Source organism: Bufo gargarizans, chromosome 10 (genome assembly GCF_014858855.1).
Source record: "Bufo gargarizans isolate SCDJY-AF-19 chromosome 10, ASM1485885v1, whole genome shotgun sequence".
In the NCBI taxonomy this organism is placed as follows: domain Eukaryota; kingdom Metazoa; phylum Chordata; class Amphibia; order Anura; family Bufonidae; genus Bufo; species Bufo gargarizans.
The window spans coordinates 113,184,560-113,205,628 of NC_058089.1; the positions used below are offsets into that span (position 1 = coordinate 113,184,560).

The 21,069-nt window shown below is 48.0% G+C and overlaps 2 protein-coding genes across 3 annotated transcripts in view; one reads left to right on the top strand and one right to left on the bottom strand.

Moving 5' to 3' along the window:
- Nucleotides 1-995: 995 nt before the first annotated feature.
- Nucleotides 996-16,479, bottom strand: LOC122920901 (AKT-interacting protein homolog A). The gene is made up of 10 exons (XM_044270719.1): nt 16,316-16,479; nt 10,310-10,401; nt 9,063-9,271; nt 8,618-8,682; nt 7,957-8,057; nt 7,785-7,873; nt 7,506-7,604; nt 7,302-7,409; nt 4,656-4,716; nt 996-1,953 (listed from the first exon to the last, which is right to left on the bottom strand). The coding sequence occupies exons 2-10, from the start codon at nt 10,349-10,351 to the stop codon at nt 1,846-1,848; spliced, it is 882 nt and encodes a 293-aa protein (XP_044126654.1). The 5' UTR covers nt 10,352-10,401; nt 16,316-16,479; the 3' UTR covers nt 996-1,845.
- A 3,828-nt stretch (nt 16,480-20,307) lies between these two features.
- LOC122920625 (NEDD4-binding protein 1-like) overlaps nt 20,308-21,069 on the top strand; it is a 29,911-nt gene continuing 29,149 nt past the window's right edge. Inside the window, exon 1 of one of the 2 annotated variants that reach the window (XM_044270281.1) lies at nt 20,308-20,895. The gene's annotated coding sequence lies outside the window, so the exon portion shown is untranslated. The remainder of the gene's footprint in view (nt 20,896-21,069) is intronic. The other variant, XM_044270280.1, reaches the window with a different exon arrangement.

Below are 21,069 nucleotides of genomic sequence, written 5' to 3' on the forward strand. Positions count from 1 at the left end.
AGACAATGGGGGCATATCGCTAGGCTATGCCCCCATTGTCTTATAGGTGCGGGTCCCACCACTAGGACCTGCACCTATATCGAGAACGGAGCCCCGAAAGTGAAGGAGAGCGCACTGTGCATGCGCAGCTGCCCTCCATTCATTTCTATGGGGCCGCCCAAAATAGCCGAGCACTGGCTCGGCTATTGCAGTCTGCCCCCATAGAAATGAATGGGAGCATAGGCTGCTCATGCGTGGCACGCTCCCATTCACTTCTATGGGAGAGGTGGGGATTAGCGCTTGGTGGTGGACAGACCCCAGGAAATCTAGGGGTCCTCCCGTCACATCGCTCCCCGCTCCGTTCTCAATAAAGGTGTTGGGACCCGCACCTATTAGACAATGGGGACATATCCTAGCGCTATGCCCCCATTGTCTAAGATGGGAATACCCCTTCAAGGTTTTGTTTCTACAGCTCCTATGCAAACCTATGTGTCTCCATGGTAACAGAAACCCTGCGTACACTGATCCTGTGGTCAGTTTCTTCCATCACCCCCCTAATTCTTGGTAACCCACTGAACGTAGTTAAAGTTGGGAACAGGTGGAAGAAAGGTTTGTCTGCAGTCTGTTACCATGGAAATAACTGCACCAAAAAGACTGGAAATCATCAATGAAGACCTATTGCAAAGTCACTTCATTTTAGATGCATTCGGACAACAACAAGAGTTGGTTGTGAAGGTGGACAAACCCTTTAAGAGTAGATTTTATTGTGCCATTAGGATTTATTAAGGAGATTTGGTGACTACACCCGTCTGTCGCTGTGCACATCACGTTACCTGCTTTCTAATGGTTAAAAAGTTTGCAGCACAAGTCTGTAGATAAAAGAATCTGAGGTTACATTCCCTGGCGTCTGCTCCTACAAATAGTCCTAACAGGATACAAAAAGCAAGAGAAATAATTATTAAAAATCGGAGGTTAACCCTTCCCTGCCACGAGCAGAACACACATTAGTCTCTGTATCAAGCAGCAATGGCAACAAATGTTTCCGTTTATTGAATGAACATAAAACACAAGTGATTAAAAGGAAAAAATAAAAATATAACATTCCCTATTCCTCTCACCAGGACTGATGTGTGCTTGTGTGACAGGTACTGCCGTGTACCCCTTCACCCAATAAAGCAACCCATTAATCCATGCACACTGGGAGCAGCCATTTTGTGGGTGGAGCCAGCAGCTGATCACTCGCTACAACAGTGCAGACCTTGGTTCCGCTCACAAACATGTCCGTCCCCGGGTGCTCTGTAAGACGTCAATTTCCAAACCTCCCCCCTTCACAAAAAAAAAAAAAGTGCTAGATGTGGAGTTATCAAACATGGTATTTACAATTTTAATATTCTAACTGTATTTACACGACAAAAGAAAGGCATTATTAAAACCATTATCCTACAGACGTCAGATATATGTAGTGTCTAGTTCATCACAACCCCTATCCAATCCCGCAGGTGCATCCAATAAAGGGGCAAACATCTCGCTCATTGCCAAAAAGCTCTGCAGAAAGAAGCCGAAGCGTGCATGCAATTCCTGGGGGGCTCAGCAGGATCCCGCAAATGCAGACCCCACCCTTCTGCTAACATTCAGCTTCTCCTCCGCCATCCAGGAGCGCAGGGATTAAAAATAAAATTGATATGAAACACATCGGTTCCAGATGAGGTTAAAATCCTGGTTGGAGATCCGCAAGGTAAAAACTGAAAGCCTGCTCTTTAATGGAGGAAAGTAAGACAGACCCCGTCTTCTTCCATATAGTCAAAGCCATCGTTAAGAGCTGGAGTCCACTGGTCGCCCCCTTTTCCGCTTTGAGAGCAGCCGGCGTTAGGTCTGCAGAGTGTTCTCCTCTTTACTGAACGGAAGGACAGATCCGGGCTTCACCCAGGACAGACCAGTAGCATGGAGGCTTTTATTCTGCTCCTCAGATTTCCTCTAAACAGAAAACAAGAGAAATGCAGCTGAACAACAGTCATGGTCAGGGGGCTGCGGCGAGATAAGCGGCGTCACCACAAGCATCTGGTATCGGAGCAAGATTCTCAAGCTGCTCATCCACATTAGATGCATGTCACACAACCATCTGATGTAGGACTCTCCCACCAGTCCCTCTCTACACTCCTGTCCCTAATAAGACTACATGCACTCTCAGCCCAGCGTCCATGTACATGGGGAGTCAGGAGAGTGTGCGTTGGGACAGATTATCCAACCAACCGATTATAAAATTAAAGGGGTTATCCAACTCCTATAATGCCCCTCCAAATGCCCAGGCCCCTCACACAGATCGTACGTGCCTCGCTTCTGATGCCCGCACGACCGTTGCTGTACCTCCCCCTGTTGCCAGACGTTTTGACAGGGAGATGAAGCAGCGGCAGTTCGGGTATCAGAAGCGACGCAGGTGCCGGGGAGCGATGCAAGTACAATCAGTGTGAGGGGCCTGGGCATTATGGGGGTTGGATAACCCCTTTAAGCTTTACCAACATAAAAACCATTAAAACTAAAGGGGTATTCCCAGCTCGTGAATGGATGGTTTGTCGCCAGGCTAGGCCATCAATTTATGGTGGGGGTCTGATTCTGAGGCCCCAAACCCTATGAATGATTTGACATGCACTGTTTGCAGGGAAAATGCAGCCGACTCCATTCACTTGCACAGAACTGCGCTGCAGTACCCTGCACAGCCAGGTGCATGCGGTCATGCAGACAAACGTTTCGATCGGTTGGAGTCTGCGCGCTGAGACCCCCACTGAGCGCTAGAACGCAGAGAGAGAAGCGCTCACATATCACATGCTCTCTCCTCGCTGCAGGAGATGAATGCAACAGAAAGTCTATGGGTGCGTCTTGATTCAGTCTCCTGCAGTGAGCGCGATATGACAGCACTTCTCTCTCCTAACGATCGCTGGGGGTTCCAGCACTCAGATGCCCACCCATGAGAAATTGTGTTATGTTTCTATAAAATCTCAAAAGTTTTCTTAGGACTCTAACTCTTTAAGGGGAAGCACATCAGTCCTGTGGCCCCTTGATTCACAGGATCAGTGGGAACCCAAGAGGTCAGACACTCTCTGGCATATACATGATCAATAATGATAAAACCTTGTGAAAAGTGCTATGAAATGGAAGAAAGCCCTCCCCACATAAACTGGAGCCAATAAGGTAAATATGCTGCCCCCAATGGTGGCTGTAAATAACACGGGGTTCCAAATACAGTATATACCAACAGGCTGAATGAGCCGTACATAGAAAGTAACCCCCCGATCCACCAACTAAACAACAACCGAGGCCACACCGCTAATATGCAATCCGTATATAAATACCATGAGGTTGTCATATGTTATAACACGTGTTCAATGGGAGATATGAAGCCGACATTCCAATAATGGAATTATCATAAATCCCAAGTGGGAGATACGCCTGGTGCAAGAACACACCATATAGTCACCAATCTACCACTGAAAAACATGCAGCAGTCCTGAAGCCATAGCAGGGCAAGCAATCGAAACAGAACTATACGACCCAGTGCCCGACGTACGCGGCGCAGGCGCGCTTCTTTTTGGATGATTTAATAAAGATGTATTCTTGTAATGCCCTTTGTGTGCCTCTAATTATTTAGGAGTTTTTTTTTTTTATAGGTTTCCACACACCGTTTTGGATTTTGTTCAATTATTGGCGGTTGTTACTCTCTGGCATAGCTTAACGCTATATACCCTCCCTCAGTTTTCAAAATCCCTGCTTGCTGTCATTCTCGTTTACATCCCGAGGTCTACACCACAGGCTTTCCATTATACCATGATTAGGCCTCTAAATCTTCTGTAACAGATTCCGATACAATTTATTAAAAGGGGTTTAAAAAGACAGAGCATTACAGCAGAGACTTACCGATTACACCCCGTTCTCATCTTTGGCTGTGACTCCTCCTTCTGCCGATTGTCATGTGACCAAAACAGTGCAGCATTTGCGGCTCTACGGTAGGACGTTCTGTCCGCCGATCATGTGATCTCCCCTCTGGCTATCTATTAGATAAGGCACTCCGGTCATTCGCTTGCTCTTTTCTACATTGTAGGTGCACTATATCCTGCACGTTCTAGTTAAGGGGCGAGGATCGCGTGATTTGGAGGCCGTTTTGCTGCAATCGTAAACGCTGCACCTTTCTGGTCATGTGACCATCGGCAGAAGGAGAAGTCACAGCCAAAATTGAAAAATGGAGTGTAACTGTCAAGTTTCTTGTACACTGCTCTGTTCGCCGAGTGGACATTTCTGTTTTTTGGGGTTGGCTCAGTATATTATACTAGACCCCAGTGTAATCTATACATTATATGTGAGTTTTGTCTTATAGGTTGGTCTAAGACATTTCTAAGATTCCCAGCCCCAGTGGAATCGTAGATTTGCCTTTATGGCGCATTTTACTCCTTCAGATTTCACACTACTTTTTTTGTCCCACGTTTAACATATACACATATGTATATGTCATGTGTATACATTAAACATGGGACACAGCCCAAGATAGTAGCCTGCCTGGGATATACTACTACAGAATGGGTCAATCACCCCAATGTTATAGCCGCCCGCCCGCCCCCAATAATACAGAACAAGGAAAAAGTCGTGTGCAGATACTGCTGGAAGGAACCATTATATTAAAGTCATACTTTTTGTGCCAACATTTTTTCTCTGGCTTCATCGTGTAGTGCAGGATTCCAGGGGGAAAACCTGTGAAAAGGTCAAAAAATATATATGTGTATAGTTAAAAAGGGAAAAACAAAAATTAAGCAGCAAAAGTGAACCATACATTCATTTTCTGACAACATGACTACTATGGGGCCTGGCACTTAACCTGTTCTGTTTCAAATATAAATCTACTGCATTTACCAGTAGCTGCCTCTAGGGGGGGCTCAGTAAGATTTTTTTCCAGCAACCACAAATAGGGGGGTTTTCATACAGAGCTCCATATACAATATATGAAGCACCTGTTCCACTTATCCCAACATTGGAGTCAGTTAAAGTGGACGAGGCGGAGCACAACTTTTTGGTCATTTATGATGGAACTCATTGGAGGAGCCCACCAAGTGTATTCATCTTTTCTTACTACAGCTATGGGCTTTGCTGCAATGTTCTTTATATTTACAGACATGCCCTTCATTGTGCAGGGATAACAGCAAGTCAAGCAAACTTTATTTTGGGTTGCATCCGTTTTATTTCCCGCAGACGCAAGTCCGTGGCAATGCCGCATCCAAAATGCAACACCCAATGTGAATCCTCTGTTAGGGCTCATTTATGTTTAACCCTTATGATACCAGAGGTTTTTTTTTTGTTTTCAATTTTTTTATTTATTTTTTCTGTTCATATATCCATATGAGGGCTTATTTTTTACGGAACTAGTTATACTTACTTATGCCACCTTTTAATATGGCATACAATAAAGTGGGGGGAAAATTCCAAGTGGGGTGGAATTGAAAAAAATAAAAATAAGCTATTGCTCTGACCCCCATAACTTTTTTATAGTTATATCTACTGAGCTGTGTGGGGGCTAATTTTATTTGCAGGACAATATGTAGTTTTTATTGATACCATTTTGGAGTGTGTGATTTTTTGATCACATAATATTTTGGGGGGTAAGAAGCAATGAAAAAAAAAATGGTGAATCGGCCATTTTGACCATTTTTTTCCACCAGGCCATTCACCGTATTAAAAATATTTTTATATATTTTAAATGTACGGGCAGTTTCAGATGCGGTGGTGTCTATGAGGAGGTTAAGATTTTTTGTTATTTATGCATTTATATTTATTCTACGGAAAGGGGGGGGGGGGAGAAAAGGAGTGATTTCAATTTTTATATTTTGAACCCTTAGGCCCCTTTCACACGGGCGAGTTTTCCGTGCGGGTGCGATGCGTGCGGTGAACGTATTGCACCCGCACTGAATCCGGACCCATTCATTTCTATGGGGCTGTGCACATGAGCGTTGATTTTCACGCATCACTTGTGCATTGAGTGAAAAATCGCAGCATGCTCTATATTGTGCGATTTTCACGCGACGCAGGCCCCATAGAAGTGAATGGGGTTCTCGAAAATCGCATAGCATCCGCTATGCGATTTTCACGCATGGTTGCTAGGAGACAGTCTATACACTGTATTATTTTCACTTATAACATGGTTATAAGGGAAAATAATAGCATTCTGAATACAGAATGCATAGTATAATAGTGCTGGAAGGGTTAAAAAAAATAAATAAAAAAAAGTTAACTCACCTTCTCCTCTTGATCGCGTAGTTCCCGGTCTCTTTACTTCTTGAATGGGCTGTGGGGTGGGCTAAAGGACCTGTGGTGACGTCAGATCACATGCTCCATCACCACGGTGATGGACCATGTGATTGGAGCATGTGATCTGACATCACCACAGGTCATTTAGCCCACCCCACAGCCCATTCAAGAAGTAAAGAGACCGGGAACTACGCAATCAAGAGGAGAAGGTGAGTTAACTTTTTTTTATTTATTTTTTTAACCCTTCCAGCACTATTATACTATGCATTCTGTATTCAGAATGCTATTATTTTCCCTTATAACCATGTTATAAGTGAAAATAATACAATCTTCAGAACATCAATCCCAAGCCCGAACTTCTGTGAACAAGTTCGGGTTTGGGTACCAAACATGCGCGATTTTTCTCACGCGAGTGCAAAACGCATGACAATGTTTTGCACTCGCGTGGAAAAAAAAATAAAAAAAATCGCGCATTTTCCCGCAACGCACCCGCCTCTTATCCGGGCAAAAAAACTGACGCCCGTGTGAAAGAGGCCTTATGGTTCTTATAAATCCATGAAGAGAGCAGAATTGCTCATTTCTCATGTTGTCCACCTGCTGGCCAAAATATGAATTGCAGCTTTAATACCCTGGGTTTCTTCAGAGAGACCCAGCGCATTGAAATCAATTACAGACATCCTCATTGGCTTCAGAGGATGCCAATAAGAAGCCCAGAAGCACGAGCTTCCAGGTTTTTCACCCTTTAGATGCCGTGATCACAGCATCTAAAAGGCTTTAATAACCACGATTGGCATTATTGCCAGTTGAAGTCATTAGCCACAGGTCTCTGCTGAGCGGGCGCCATGTTTGCCCATTGCTCCAGCACAGTACATGTATGGTCCTAGTAGCAAGGGGGTTAAAAAAAAAAATAAAATTAAAAAAAAAAATCCAATATGGATAAAACACGAGTGATTGAGTGATATATGGACAAATACAGAACTAAAGGATTCAGTTTTGTCCCTGTAGGAGGACAAAAATGTAATTTTCAGGTCACTTACATAATTGCATAGGGATCTTCTATTTTCGGCTGGTCGAATAAGTGGCTGTTGCATAGTTTAACACTGTCTACCACTTTGCTCTTAAACAGCTGAACATCTTTGTCATATCTAACAAAAAAATAAAAATAAAAAAATAACACATTTCCCTAAAGTCACAGCAACATAAACCACATTTCTTATATTAAACCTAAACACATCACTCACAGCACTGCAGCTTCTGGGTTCAAAGGGCTGCTCGTGTCTATCTTGTAGAAGATCCGCCTGGCGTACATGAGCACCTGCCATACATGGTTGTGGTTTCTCCTACAAAACAGAAAGATTGAACATGCAGATTTGCCATAAGAGCACCAAAAAAAAAAAAAAAAAAAAAAAAAAGCTATATCGTCTGCTGAGTGGCGAATTGGGAGACTCTGGCACTGCTTTGGTCGGTGACTCACACTGCAGATTTCACAATCCCTTCTATAGGTAATCCGATAAACTCACCTCCACTTTGCAAACGCTCTTTTTACATCCAGTTCGCCGGAGATGGGATCCACGAGAGGGTGGAAGACGGGGATGTCAAAGACAAGGCGCTGAAATACAGAACAAAGACGTCAGCTAAGGGGCGACACTTCAGCGCCACAAATACCCAGCGACATCTCTAGGAAACACTGACCGGACACTCCCCGTCGGGATAGTTGTCAGGGATGTACACTGTGAATTTAAAAACGCCGTCCTGGTAGAGGCCATGTCTGATGAAGATCACACCAAACCACACTGCAAATAAAAGGACGGTCATTGGGAGAGGAGAGCAGAATTCAGGACCTCAGGAGCATCATTGAGAGGATGTGACTAGAGATTAGATTACTGCCCATCATGGCAGGTGGAGGTCGTGTGTGGTACTGCTGCTCTGCCCTATTGACTACAATGGAGCCGAGCTGCAATACCAAACACCACCCATGGCACGTCCAGACACTGATCATACACAGGTCTTGCTTAGACTAGGCTCACATCTGTGGCAGTGGGAGCCTCCAATTTCCTGGCAAAGAAGCAGAAAAAAAATGGAGGTTTTTTGTATGGGACGTCTGTACGGGACGGGACGTCTCTGGTCACCACTACTGGTACAGGACAGGTGTAGTCACCGCCCCACTGGCCATACATAATACACCAGGGATGGCCAACCTGTGGCTCCCTAGCTGTTGTAAAACTACAATTCCCACCATGCCCTGCTGTAGGCTGATAGCTGCAGGCAGTGTGGGCATGCTGGGAGTTGTAGTTTTGCAACAGCTGGAGAGCTGCAGGTTGGGCATCCCTGTAATAGACTGTAAGCTTCTTACTTAGAGCAGAGCGATACGACGGCTGCACGTAGACACCCGGAAGCTTCTGCTTCACAACCAGAGTACTGTGGAAGAGAAGAAGGAAAAAAGGGACATTTGTCAGAAAAAAAAAAAAAAAAAATCTGCACGATAAGTTAAAAAATCAGAATGACAATCGGGAATATGGAAACGTACAAGTAACCCACAGAAAGCAAATATAGTGATCGTGGAAAGGCCATAGACACAACTCTACTGCACTCTTGCAGCCATTTTAGACAGGTTTCTCGCCCCTGAGAGACACCACCAGGTCTCCAGCTTGTTCCCTCCTGAAATAAACATGGCCGCTCAGCCGAGTCCGGGATGTGCATTTCTGAGGGGGAATTTACCCATCACCTGCAGACGTTACACACTATGAAAGCGAGAGACGTCACAGAACACGTGAAGAAACACAGACGCCAATACGTACAACTCTGCCAGTAGGGAATACTCGAGGTAGAACGGCCCGTAGGACGCATGGGTGCCATTAGTGGACTGCACCGCAGGGGCCGGAGAGATGGGTTTGGTGATGGGGACTGCATTCTTCGGTATGGAGGGAAGCTGCTTCTTGCTGGAGGAGGAGCGAGGGGGGCTGATTTTCTGGTCGCCCGTTACAATCTTCTCCTCATTGTCCAGTTTCTGGAAGTGAAAAAATAAATAAATAATTAAATCACATTATTCATCGGCCATCAACACCCAGTTCCCAAACCTGCGACAGCAATCTGGAGGATCAGCATATAAACTAAAGGGGATCTCCAGTCCCATGTAAATAAAAGATATTGTACAAGAGTAAAAATCCACTCCATGTTCAGTACCGCAGCTTGACAGCTGTGAATGGAAACATTCTTGCTCACACAAAGGCTGAAAACCCTTCTGCTGGTTACACATCCCTCTTCAGGAGATTCTCCACTTTGGACAATACCTACTTGTTGGAAGGGTCCCTTGACAACACATCACCACAAAGTGCCCCCTGCTAGGACCCCCGGGGATCAGCTGTAATCTGTGGGCAAACTGGCCACACACATTGCATGTATACCTGCCAACCATCTAATGCAGGGGCCCGTAACCTGCAGCTGTTCTGAAACTACAATTCCCACCATGAAACCTTATTTCACTCCGACAACTGTCACTTCACAACGGCTGACATGCAAGCGGTTGCTGCCCCTTGATCTAACGTGTATGAAGGCCCTCGGCCTCTCCCCAATGACAGATGTCAGGGATCGGACAGTCGCATTTAACAGGCTCGATTCTTTTACTATCTGCCGTCAGATTATTCCTATATCTCAGTTTAGAACATATGCATGCTCAGCCGAGCCCAGTATGCATGTGTATGGGAGAAATTGGGAGAGCGCGGTCAACCAACAGGCATTGCCGGCCTAACTATTCAATTTCCCTGCGGCGCCACCACAGGATAATTGAAGAATTACACACTACCCATTCAAAATCAATAGACAGGACAGGTCCACCAGAGCAAGAGACGCTCTTTGTAACTGCTCTCCACCCAGGAGATGTGGACCTCAGAGGACCCCCCTCTAATAACTCAGACTACACCCAATATGGTGTACGGAAATGGGTTTTCTAAAGCGGACGCCACCTTAAAGTTTCTTTAGCAGGACCGGCAGAGCAGAGGTGGCATGGGATCTGGGACTGGCATATCCTTTGGTTCTGGTTTCTTACCTTCCGTACAGAAGCCGATGACATGCTCCAGAATGGGTTCATTATCTCACCTCCGGGCAATGCTAATCTCTTCTGAGGCTCAACCTCAGCCACTGCAATGCAAAAACAGAGACATGTGAAGGCCAGGCTCCCATCAGGGCCTCCATGCTGCAGGTCTGGGCAGGGATCACACTGGACTCCGTACTGACAGCAGCCTACTGCAGGGGTCAGCAACCTCCGGCATGCTAGCTATTCACTTCTATGGCAGCTGTGAGAGCAGTAAAGCAAGTGTGCATGTTAGGAGTTGTAGTTTCACAACAGCTGAGTGCCGGAGGTTGCTGATCCCTGACCTAAAGGACCTCCACACAGAGGGAGATGTTGCAGTCACCGCACAATGGCGGCATTATCCTGAACACTGGAGGGTGAGATCATGGAGACCCCAGCCCGCAGCTGAACCATCCATAGTGAGCGGATTCTCAACATTAACCCCATGACAACCAACGGCGTGTGGTCAAGGGGGACTTTCATGCTGCAAACAGAGGAGGCTTCATGTTCTACAGCCATCAGTGGTCCGCACAATAGTGCCTGCCCCTCACATGGCACCGGCTCGTGCCAAGTCAAATCAAGTGAAACACAAGGGGGTGCAAAGAGTACAGTAAATACAGACAGACAGAGTATGATGGGAGTGGTAGTTAGAAAGCCATCAGCGAGTCAGTAGTGTCAGGGCATGCTGGGAGTGCTAGTTATGAAGCAAACAGAGCAATGTCAGAGCATGCAGCAAGTAAGATTAATGCCAGAACTTGATGGTGGTGGTAGTTACAAAGCAAACAGAGTCCGTACAGGTTACAAGGCAAAGAGAGAACTGTATGTCAGAACATGCTGGGAATAGTAGTTACAAAGTAAGCGAAGAATCAGAATAATGTCAGGACATGTTAGGGGTAGTAGTTACGAAGCAAGCAGGGGAGAGTAATGTCAGAGCAGGCTGAGAGTGGTAGTTAATCAAGCAGAGGTCAGTAATGTCAGGACATGATAGGAGTGGTAGTTACAAAGCAAGCAGAGAACCAAAGTAACACCTGGGGGTGGTAGTAAAAGTAGAGACATGTTTTCGTGTGGCCAAAACCCTGTCCACATGCAGTGACCAACGGCTACGTGACTTTGCCTGTAAAACGGTGGCGTTCAGAACCGTGCGGCCACCGAACATTCGCAGGGTTTTGGCCTCACACAAGGTCCAGAGTAAGGGTCCTCTCACACCAGCAGATTGTCATTTGCTGGCTGGTGATTTAGGGAGATTTACATGGAGCAGTATCAGAAAGGAGCGGCCATAAGAACATTAACTGATCGGGTGAAAGGTAGGGCTCTGGTAAACAGCCTTATCTGGGGAGGATCACCGTAAAAGAAGGACAAAGGTCAGAATGTGTAAAAACCCTGGAAATACAAGTCCCCGGCTCCTCCAATATGTCCGTCATCACTACTCCCCTGAACGGCACTGTAGTATGTGAGCGCAGGGACCGACTGCTGGATGTAGGATAATCGGAAAGCTGGGCGACAACCCTTGTGATAGAGGCAGGGATAGAAGGTTGTCAAACTTTCGCAGACATAGGGCGATTCATGGATTGTATTTTTTCGGGGAGCCCATCGTTGTGAGGCGGTGATCCTGCCACTGATCTATTTAGGGATCACAGATTGCAGGACGTTGGAGCAGCATTTGGTGAAGAATCTGCCTCACAGGGGCGTGCCGGCCATGTGTCAGGAACATGAAGGACATTGGAGCAGCATTTGGTGAAGCATCTGCCTCACAGGGGCGTGCCGGCCATGTGTCAGGAACGCAGCAACAAGAGAAATCCCTCTGAAGACAGGAAGTGTCTGCAAACCAGAGCAAAGTCTGACCCTGTCATCCCAGTGCCTGCCTCGCCCCCCACCCCCGACATGCTCCTGCATGTGCCCCCGACCACCTGCACCCCACCGTACAGGTCAATCCCCCACTACTGGATCACGCAGGGTTAACCTCCCCAGCCCCTTCACATACCTTCATGGGAGAACCAGAAGCTGAACCCACACCTATCAAATTACAGAACAGGTTGTGTCAGACGCTGCAGTAAAGTGAAGCCACTTTGCAGCAGTCATTAATTCTACAGCTTGCACACAGACAGTCCGCGTCACTGGATCTTCACGTCTCTGACCCCGGCTGTGCGCTTAGATCACGGACCATTAAAATGTCACATGTTCTCCTATGTAATACGGTTAGAGGCGGCCGGGGCACTGTTCATACTGGCACTTGCTGACAGAAACCCAACAGAACCTATGATAGTCAATGGGTCCATCCAGCACGTGGGCTCAGTGGTCAGCACTGCTGGGGTTCTGGGTTCGCATCTGACCAAGGACAACATTTGCATGGACTTTGTATGTTCGCCATGCTTTTGTGGGTTTCCTCCGGGTTCTCCAGTTACTTAAAGGGAACTGATCGGGAACTTAAATTGGGAGTCCTGATGGGAACAGGGGCGGATAACAATCGCTGTACTACGCCGCAGAATATGTTACCACCACATAAAAATGTGAGTAATCCAACGCCAATGTTATTTCTGTTTTTTTCTGTTCTTAGAATGAAAGAAATAAAATGAATGCCGCCTTCGCTGGAGTCCCTTATCATGGCTGGGCTGAAATGAAGGGGTTAAAAGACAGCAGACACTGAGAAAGTTGGACCCCCATATGTATTTCTCTGAAGGGTCATTAAGCCTGAGGGGTCAGCTTATTATGGTGCAGGCACATGCTGTGGCCGAGCCTCGGGGGCCACGCGCACACCATCAGCAGTAGAATGCTGCAGCTCGGCCATAAAGTGCATGTGCGGCCTAAGGGTGGCTGCAGAAAATCCGCACGAGATCCAAATATCTGCACTATTTATCTTAGTTCTGGTGCATTTTTTGTGTTTGTGCGGATTTGATGCAGATTTTCCACAGATCTCACCCTTCCATTTAAAGGGCGAAATCCGCACAAGAAAAACGCAGCAATTATTCACATGCTGCAAATTTCAAAATCTGCACGAAAAGGTTCATTTCTGCACCCAAGGAAAAAAAAAAAAGCAAAGTGTACATGAGATTCGTCTAACCTTGTGGACTTTGCTGCTACTACATCACGCTGCAGTTTATCCGCATCATGTGCAGGCGGTGATTGCACGCCTTCCGCTAAGGATTTGTGGCCAACAATCCGCAGTATTTTACACCAGATGACGTTTATACAAATCTGTTCCAAACAAGCGTAAAAAATAAATAAATCGCTGCAGAGATTGACCCGCGGTCCCCAGGGTGAAATCCACGACAAAGCCTCAGACTGTACCCCTATAGTGCGGCTGTGATCCTGCGGGGGTCTACACTGCTCCTCACCCATTCCAAGGAAATAGCCATCCTCTCCCCGGCCTGAAATGGCTGATAACAGCGAGCAATAGATACGCATCCACCTGTCTGACAACTGAAGAACGGAAGCACTTGCCACCAGCCATGCGCAGGCTGTGAAGTCTCCCGGAACTTACTGGTGAGGTGTTGGTCATACTGCGCCTCACTGGTGTAACTAGTAATTGTTGCCCCAACCAGAGGTCGCAATAACGCCTGTACAAGAGTCAGACGCTTGTTCAGGCCATTTTACTCCCTGGAAAAAGTCTAAGGCGTACCAATACACCACGTCCGCAATTTCATTCATTTTGCGGAACGGAATTGCGGACCCATTCATTTCTATGAGGCAGCACAATGTGCTGCCCGGACACAGAATTGCAGATCCGCACTTCCGGGTCTGCAAAAAACAAACAACATGTCCTATTCTTGTCCGCAATTGCGGACAAGAACAGGCATATTTCTATTAGTGCCGGCAATGTGCGGTCCGCAAAATGCAAAACGCACAGTGTTGCTGTCAGTGTTTTGCAGATCCGCAAAACACGTTGCGGACGTGTGAATGGAGCCCTAGACTTTTCCCCCACATTCATCAGTGCAGTGAGCGCTGTGTTAACTGCGCGGTCAGCGCAGCGATTCTGCCTGTGCCTGAAATAACCAATAGCAAAACTCCTTACAGCAAGGAGCTTTGTTATTGGTTGGTATAGGCACGCGCCGGAGCTATACAGGTCCAGCAGCAGAGGAAGCCAGTCGCCCAGCTAGTAACCCTGCTCCCCCTACTCCCGTCACCCCACTAGTGACCCTGCTCCCCCCTCCTCCCGTCACCCCACTAGTGACCCTGCTCCCCCCTCCTCCCGTCACCCCGCTAGTGACCCTGCTCCCCCCTCCTCCCGTCGCCCCGCTAGTGACCCCTGCTTCCCCCCTCCTCCCGTCCCAGCCCTAGTGGACCCTGCTCCCCCCTCCTCCCGTCCCCCGCTAGTGACCCTGCTCCCCCCCTCCCGTCACCCGTCACCCCGCTAGTGACCCTGCTCCCACCCTCCTCCCGTCACCCCGCTAGTGACCCTGCTCCCCCCTCCCTACCGTCACCCCGCTAGTGACCCTGCTCCCCCCTCCTCCCGTCACCCCGCTAGTGACCCTGCTCCCCCTCATCCCGTTACACAACGCTAGTGACCCTGCTCCCCCATCTCCGTCAACACGCTAGTGACCCTGCTCCCCCCTCCTCCCGTCCACCCGCCTAGTGGACCCTGCTCCCCCCTCCTCCCGTCACACGCAGTGGACCCTGCTCCACCCTTCCCTCAGTGACCCTGCTCCCCCCTCCTCCCTGTCACCCCTGCTAGTGGACCCTGCTCTACCCCCCTCTGCCCGGTCACCCGCTAGTGACCCTGCCTCCCCCCCTCCTCACCGTCACCCCGCTGAGTGACCCCTGCTCCCCCCCTCTCTCCCGTCACCCCCACTAAATAGTCATCCTGCTAATCGCTCCGAGTCCCCCAAGAATGCCACCTCTCTGTACCTGCAGAGCAGTTTCCTAGATGAGGCATCACCCTGGTTTATACTGGTTTGTAATGGTTTATAATGGTTTGCTCATGTCATCATCAGGGCTGGATCACTAAATAACAAGCAGCTCTCATTCCAGACCGGTGACACTTCTCCATAAAGGTGCATTCACATGCAGCGGATTCACTGCAGAAATATCTGTGACTGAAAATCCGCCCTCTTGTATCTGCAATGGGCGCGACGGTTTCTACAAACCCTCTCCGGATGAAACAGGCAGAGGAACCTCAGCCTGTGACCACCCCCTCAGGGATGCAGACCCTACTCAGCCAAAGCACCTCTGTATAGCCTCAGGATGGAAGCCAGAATGCTTCTCCTCGCTGACAGCAAGCAGTGATCTTACAAATGGGGTTAAGCTGAAAAGCAAAGTCTATTAGAAAGTTGCAGAACTCATTGCACATCGATTAACCCCTTAAAAACCAAGGTGACACCCAAGACTCCATGGCTGCTCAGATCCATATAAAAGGGCAGGATCGGAGTCATTTCTGATCCCAGCCATCGCTGGCGGGTTTCAGTAGAACGCAGCACCCCTGGCGTGCACAAAGCACCCCCACCACTTGTTAGATATTCTCCAGCAACCTCCGATAATCTCAGGCTCTGTTCACACGGCATCAGAGCCTCCGGCGCAGACTCCGTCACATTTGATGGAAAAAGTTGCGCTATTTTTCCAATCAAAACCACAAACAGACCTTATAACTATTGGAAAGGCCTAAATGTCCCATATTTCACCTGATGGGAGATAAGCGGTGCAGAGGTGTGTGGCAGCCACTTATCTCCTGCCCTTCATAGACACCACCCACACTCTGCAGCACAATACAGGTTCCAGGAGCGGTCACTACGTCACACCGGGGCTGTATACAGCCGCTCACATTCCTATGATTGACCTGCTCGGCCATGAACCTGCTGTCTGGGACGCTGAGGTGTCTATCACTGTCAATCACAGCCAGCCCCAACTGTGATTGGATGCGGCGCACCGACAGGGGGCGGGACAAACCCCCTGATTGGCCCGCTGATGACAGCCGTGCCAGACTGGGGAGCGGCACTAGGTTTGGTAGGTCTGAGGCCTGCTCTAGTGGCTCCGCCGCACACAGACACTTACCTCCGCTATCTCATGTCCGCCCGTCACGGGGCCGTCTCCGTCACACTGCTATCCTCCGCTCGCCTAATCGCTTTATCTTCTCCCGCAGTTCGTCATCCCTCCACTGCTGCTTCACTCTAGTATCAACACCGCCAGCCGCTTCCGCCCCCTAGCAACGGATATCCTCCCCGCCCGCAACCATGGCGACGGCTGCGCCTGCTCATTGGCCGACAGAACTATCAATCACGTATTAGAGGCGGGGAAAGCAGTAAGAAGGTGTGGCCAGGCAGTCGCAGTACGGATAGGCGGACTGAGCGTCCTTATTGGCTCGCTTCCTAGTCAATCACCCTTAAATGGGCGGGACGTGATTGGTAACGTAATGGGAGGGGCAAGCAGATGATTGACAGGTGCAGGGATAGACGCTGACGGCGATCAAAGTGGTCGACCCGACCACAGAGTAGGATTGGATCCGACCACAGAAGATTGTTCAAAAGTTGATAGAATAAAATCTACCACGTGGCGGGGATTCTTCATTTGCACCTGTTATCTTGCAGTAATAAAAGACACGTACCATGTCACATACGTCATATTTGCGAAAACAATAGTGACTTTTTTACCAGGAGCGGACGTGATTAACTACATTCTAACAAATGTATTACCCATAAGGCCTAAAATGGTTTAAACTGTAGCCTGAGTCCAGATCTTCCCAAATCGAATAAATTTGGCGCAATTTGCACCAACGAACTTTGAAGGGGTTCAGGATTAGGAAAGACATGGTTCTTTTTCCTCCAAAAACAGCGCCTCAGCAGTCCACCAGTCGTGTGCGGTATTGCAGCTCAGCTCCATTGACTTCAGTGGGATTCAGCTGCAGTACCAGACACAACCTGTGGTCGGGGGCGGCACTGTTTTCTGATGACACCGTGGAAAAAATATTAAAACAAGTTATATTCACTGGTACAAATCCTCCAGCAGCGCTGCTCCAATCCTTCCCGCTGCAACCAATCACTGGCCTCGGCGGTCATGTGTCCACATACGGGCCACGCCCACCTGCAGCAGCCAGTGTCTGCGGGTGGGCGTGGCTTATCTGCATGTAGTGTGCAGCACCGTTGGGCTGTATCTTTAGTGAATAGCGCAAAATTATGCTCACGGAGTACATCCATAGAGACGCCGCTCTTTAGCGTGACCAGTACTGTGGCTAGGAACCATGTGAAGATATCCTGTGTGTAGAGCCACAGTCAGTTTTGTCTGCGATTGCGTTCAGTTTTTTCCACGCGGGTGCAATGCGTTTTAGTGCGTTTTTTTACGTGCGTGATAAAAAAAACTGAAGGTTTACAACTAACATCAGTGAAAAACGCTTTGCACCCGCACTTGCTTCCGGATGCGATGCATTTTTCACTGAAGCCCCATTCACTCACTTCTATGGGGCCACGGCTGCGTGAAAAAACGCAGAATATAGAACATGCTGCGATTGTCACGCAACGCAGAACTGATGCGTGAAAAAAAAGCGCTCATGTACACAGACCCATTGAAATGAATGGGTCAGGATTCAGTGCGGGTGCTATGCGTTCACGTCACACATTGCACCTGCACAGAAAACTCGCTCGTGTGAAAGAGGCCTTACAGAGGCCAGTATGTTCCGTTCTGGAAAATGCAGTCCGTGTTTTGTGGGCCACAGAAACGGCAATGGCCGTGTGCATGAGCGCTTAGTGGAGGAGGGGCATGCAGAGGAAGAAAAGCTGTTTTTATGTGGTTTCAGTGAGGATTTTCTGCATTTAAATCTGCACTTTGTGCATGTACCCTAAGGCCGCCTGCACACAATGCGGAATATGCACGTTTTTCCATGCAGAAAAATCACAGTGCAATACAGTACCGGTAAAGTGTATAAAATTGCACACATCCCATCTACACTTTGCCGATTTTTTCCGTGTGGAAATTGGCCTGCTGTGCAGATTTCCAAATTTATAGCGTGCCAATTATGTTTGCGGTTTTAGCTGCGGATTTCACCCTTTTCAATGGAAGGTGGAGATCTGCGGCAAAACGGTCTCAAAATCCACAATTGCAGATCTTAGCGCAGATATACTGCAGAAACGCACACACAATCCGCATGGGAATTTGTGCGGATCTTATTTTCAATCACCTGCACTCTCTGCCCGTGGCCTATCTTCATTCAGCAGGACCTGCGCTGACGTCACCACGTGGTGAGCGCGATTACGTCATCAAAAGTCCTTTTGCAGGTCCTGAAAGAAGAAGAAAGAAGACGATGCCGGCTGCGCGAACAAGTGAATGAGGTGAGTTATTATTATTTTTTTTAACCCCCTCAATCCACATTTTAGTAAGTATTCTGTATTAATGTTATAAGGGAACAATCAATATCAAAATACCAGTAATTCAATATGTGTCAATAGACCATAGTTCACCAAAATTATTACCCCACACATATAAGTTCATTCTTTATTATTTAAAAAGAGAAAAAAAATCTATAAATATTGTAATAAATTACGTACAGTGGTAGCAGTGCAGGACAATGCTGCGACAAGTAAAAATCCACCCTCCCCACAAAAACTCCTACATCGGCTCTACAGAACACTTAGCTACTTTCACACTAGCGTTCGGGTCCGGTTTGGGTACCGTTTGAGTCTCTAAATCCGCGCATGCCAATCCCGCCCTAAACATTCTGGCAAGACGCAAATCCGCATCGATGCATCTTTCTGCCGACGCACCCGCTCCTCACTAGCGGACACTCGTCTGCTTGCGCTTCTGGTGTCCCCGTGCGCCAGAGCGTGCTCCTTCACTTCACATGAAAGTCAATGGTAGGATCCGTTTGAAGTTGCCAATCTGCTCAATTTCAAAGTCCTGCCTCCCTTGCTCATTAGTCTGCACGGATCCGTTCCAGGCTACTTCTGCAATCACAATAAACATAGGATGTTCGGATTTTTTGATAACACATGGCCGGATCTGTGTTTTGCGGATCCGCAATTTGCAGACCACAAACCACAACGGGCGTGTGAATGCTCTCTTAGGCCTCATGCACACGACCGTTGTTTTGGTCCGCATCCGAGCCAGCTTTGATGCGGACCCATTCACTTCAATGTGGCCGCAAAAGATCTGTTGTTCCGTAAAAAAATAAATAGCCTGTCCTATTCTTGTCCGCAGTTATAAATCCACACTAAAAAACACATACATAAATCCGCTCTATTTATTGCATTTTTGGTGCGCTTTTTATACGGTTTTCAGTGCGGATTTAATTGAAAAGAGTGAAATCCGCATAAGAAAATGACAACAACAAATGAAATGCTGTAGATTTCGCTAATCTCGTACACTTCGCTGTTACTGTATTATGCTGTGTGTAATCTGCATCGTGTGCAGGCAGACTTAGGGCTCATGCACACAAACGGATATTTTTTCTGTCTCCGTCCCTATTACCTTCAATGGGGCCACACAAAAAAAAACAACAGAAAAGGCCACCGTGTGCATTCCATGTTCGTATGTCCGTTCCGTATTACGGGACAAGGATAGGACTGTTCTATTAGGGGCAGGCGATAGTGTTCCACAAAATGCAGAATGCACGCGACCAGTATCCGTGTTTTGCGGATCCGCAATTCACGGACTGCAAAACAATAATCGTGTGCATGAGCCCTTAGCTACAGTAACTGAAATAAAAGCGAGAATACCCCAGCATGATATGGGAATAACCCAAGATGGCAACTCTCTGAATGTCCCAGAACCAGACTTTTGGGTCTGCAGCTGGCATGAGAGTCACTTGCTGCTAGTTAGTGAGGAGAAGCGCATAGTGCGCAATTCCCACTCACAAACCCGCTCTGCCCCTTACAGGCACGTGCAAGTGAGTATGGTGGAAAATCTTATTGGTCTGTTCACACATGCAGGATTTTTGATGCAGTTTCAAAGCCAAAATCAGTGAGCTCAGTAGCCTCCTTTTAGTTTACCAAGCACAGCGCCTCACCTTGTATAGTGGCTATGCTTGGTATTGCAGGCGAGCCCCAGTCGTGCCTAGGCCAGACCCCCTCAGATCAGCTATCAATGACCTATCCTGAGGAAAGATCATCAATATTTTGCAGAAAGCCCCTTTAAAGCACTTTCCAATTTTGGCTTCAAAAACAGCATTAAGAAATCTGAACAAATCCCTGGAGTAACATAAGAGGGGCCCTATAAGGAGTCAAGGGCCCCTGCACTCACAACTGTCAGCTGGCTCAGGGAGATGAGGCGTTGTTCTTACGTGGCCACGCCTTTCTCCTTTTACAGTAATGGTTTGCAACCTGTGGCACTCCAGCGGCTGTGAATTTACTTTACATCCATGTTGGGAGTTGTAGTTTTGCAGCCACAGATTGCAGACCACTGGTGTCCAAAAAACCCTTCCAGAGCCGCAGGATGTCCGTCATTACACCAGTCCTGTCCTGGAGCTCCCGGCCTCACACTCGGCCCAGCCGCCATCTTCCCGGAGACCGCTAGAAGCAGACAGCGCGGCCTCTAGTGCTGAGACCCGCGGAACCTGGAAGTGTTTGTGTCCGGACTGTTGGGCTGTGACACTCTTTCTGTTTACACAGCTGAGAGGGAGCCCCGGACGCCGGCGCCTGCATGGACAAGTGAGTACCCCCCCGAGCCTCTATACTGCCCCCTCCCTGTAACTGCCCTCCTATACTGCCCCCTCCTTATAACAGCCCTGCTATACTGCCCCCTCCTTATAACTGCCCCCTCTCCCTGTACTGCCACCTCTCCCTGTAACTGCCCTCCTGTACTACCCCCTCTCCCTGTAACTG

Bases quoted from the DNA above. Each gene is read 5' to 3' on its own strand.
- LOC122920901 (XM_044270719.1), bottom strand. From the start codon at position 10,351: ATGAACCCATTCTGGAGCATGTCATCGGCTTCTGTACGGAAG. The intron at 7,410-7,505 runs GTGAGTGATGTG...TTTTTTTGTTAG, and splicing joins AACCCAGAAGCTGCAGTGCT to ATATGACAAAGATGTTCAGC. The intron at 1,954-4,655 runs GTATGACTTTAA...TTTTCTGTTTAG, and splicing joins AAAAAATGTTGGCACAAAAA to AGGAAATCTGAGGAGCAGAA.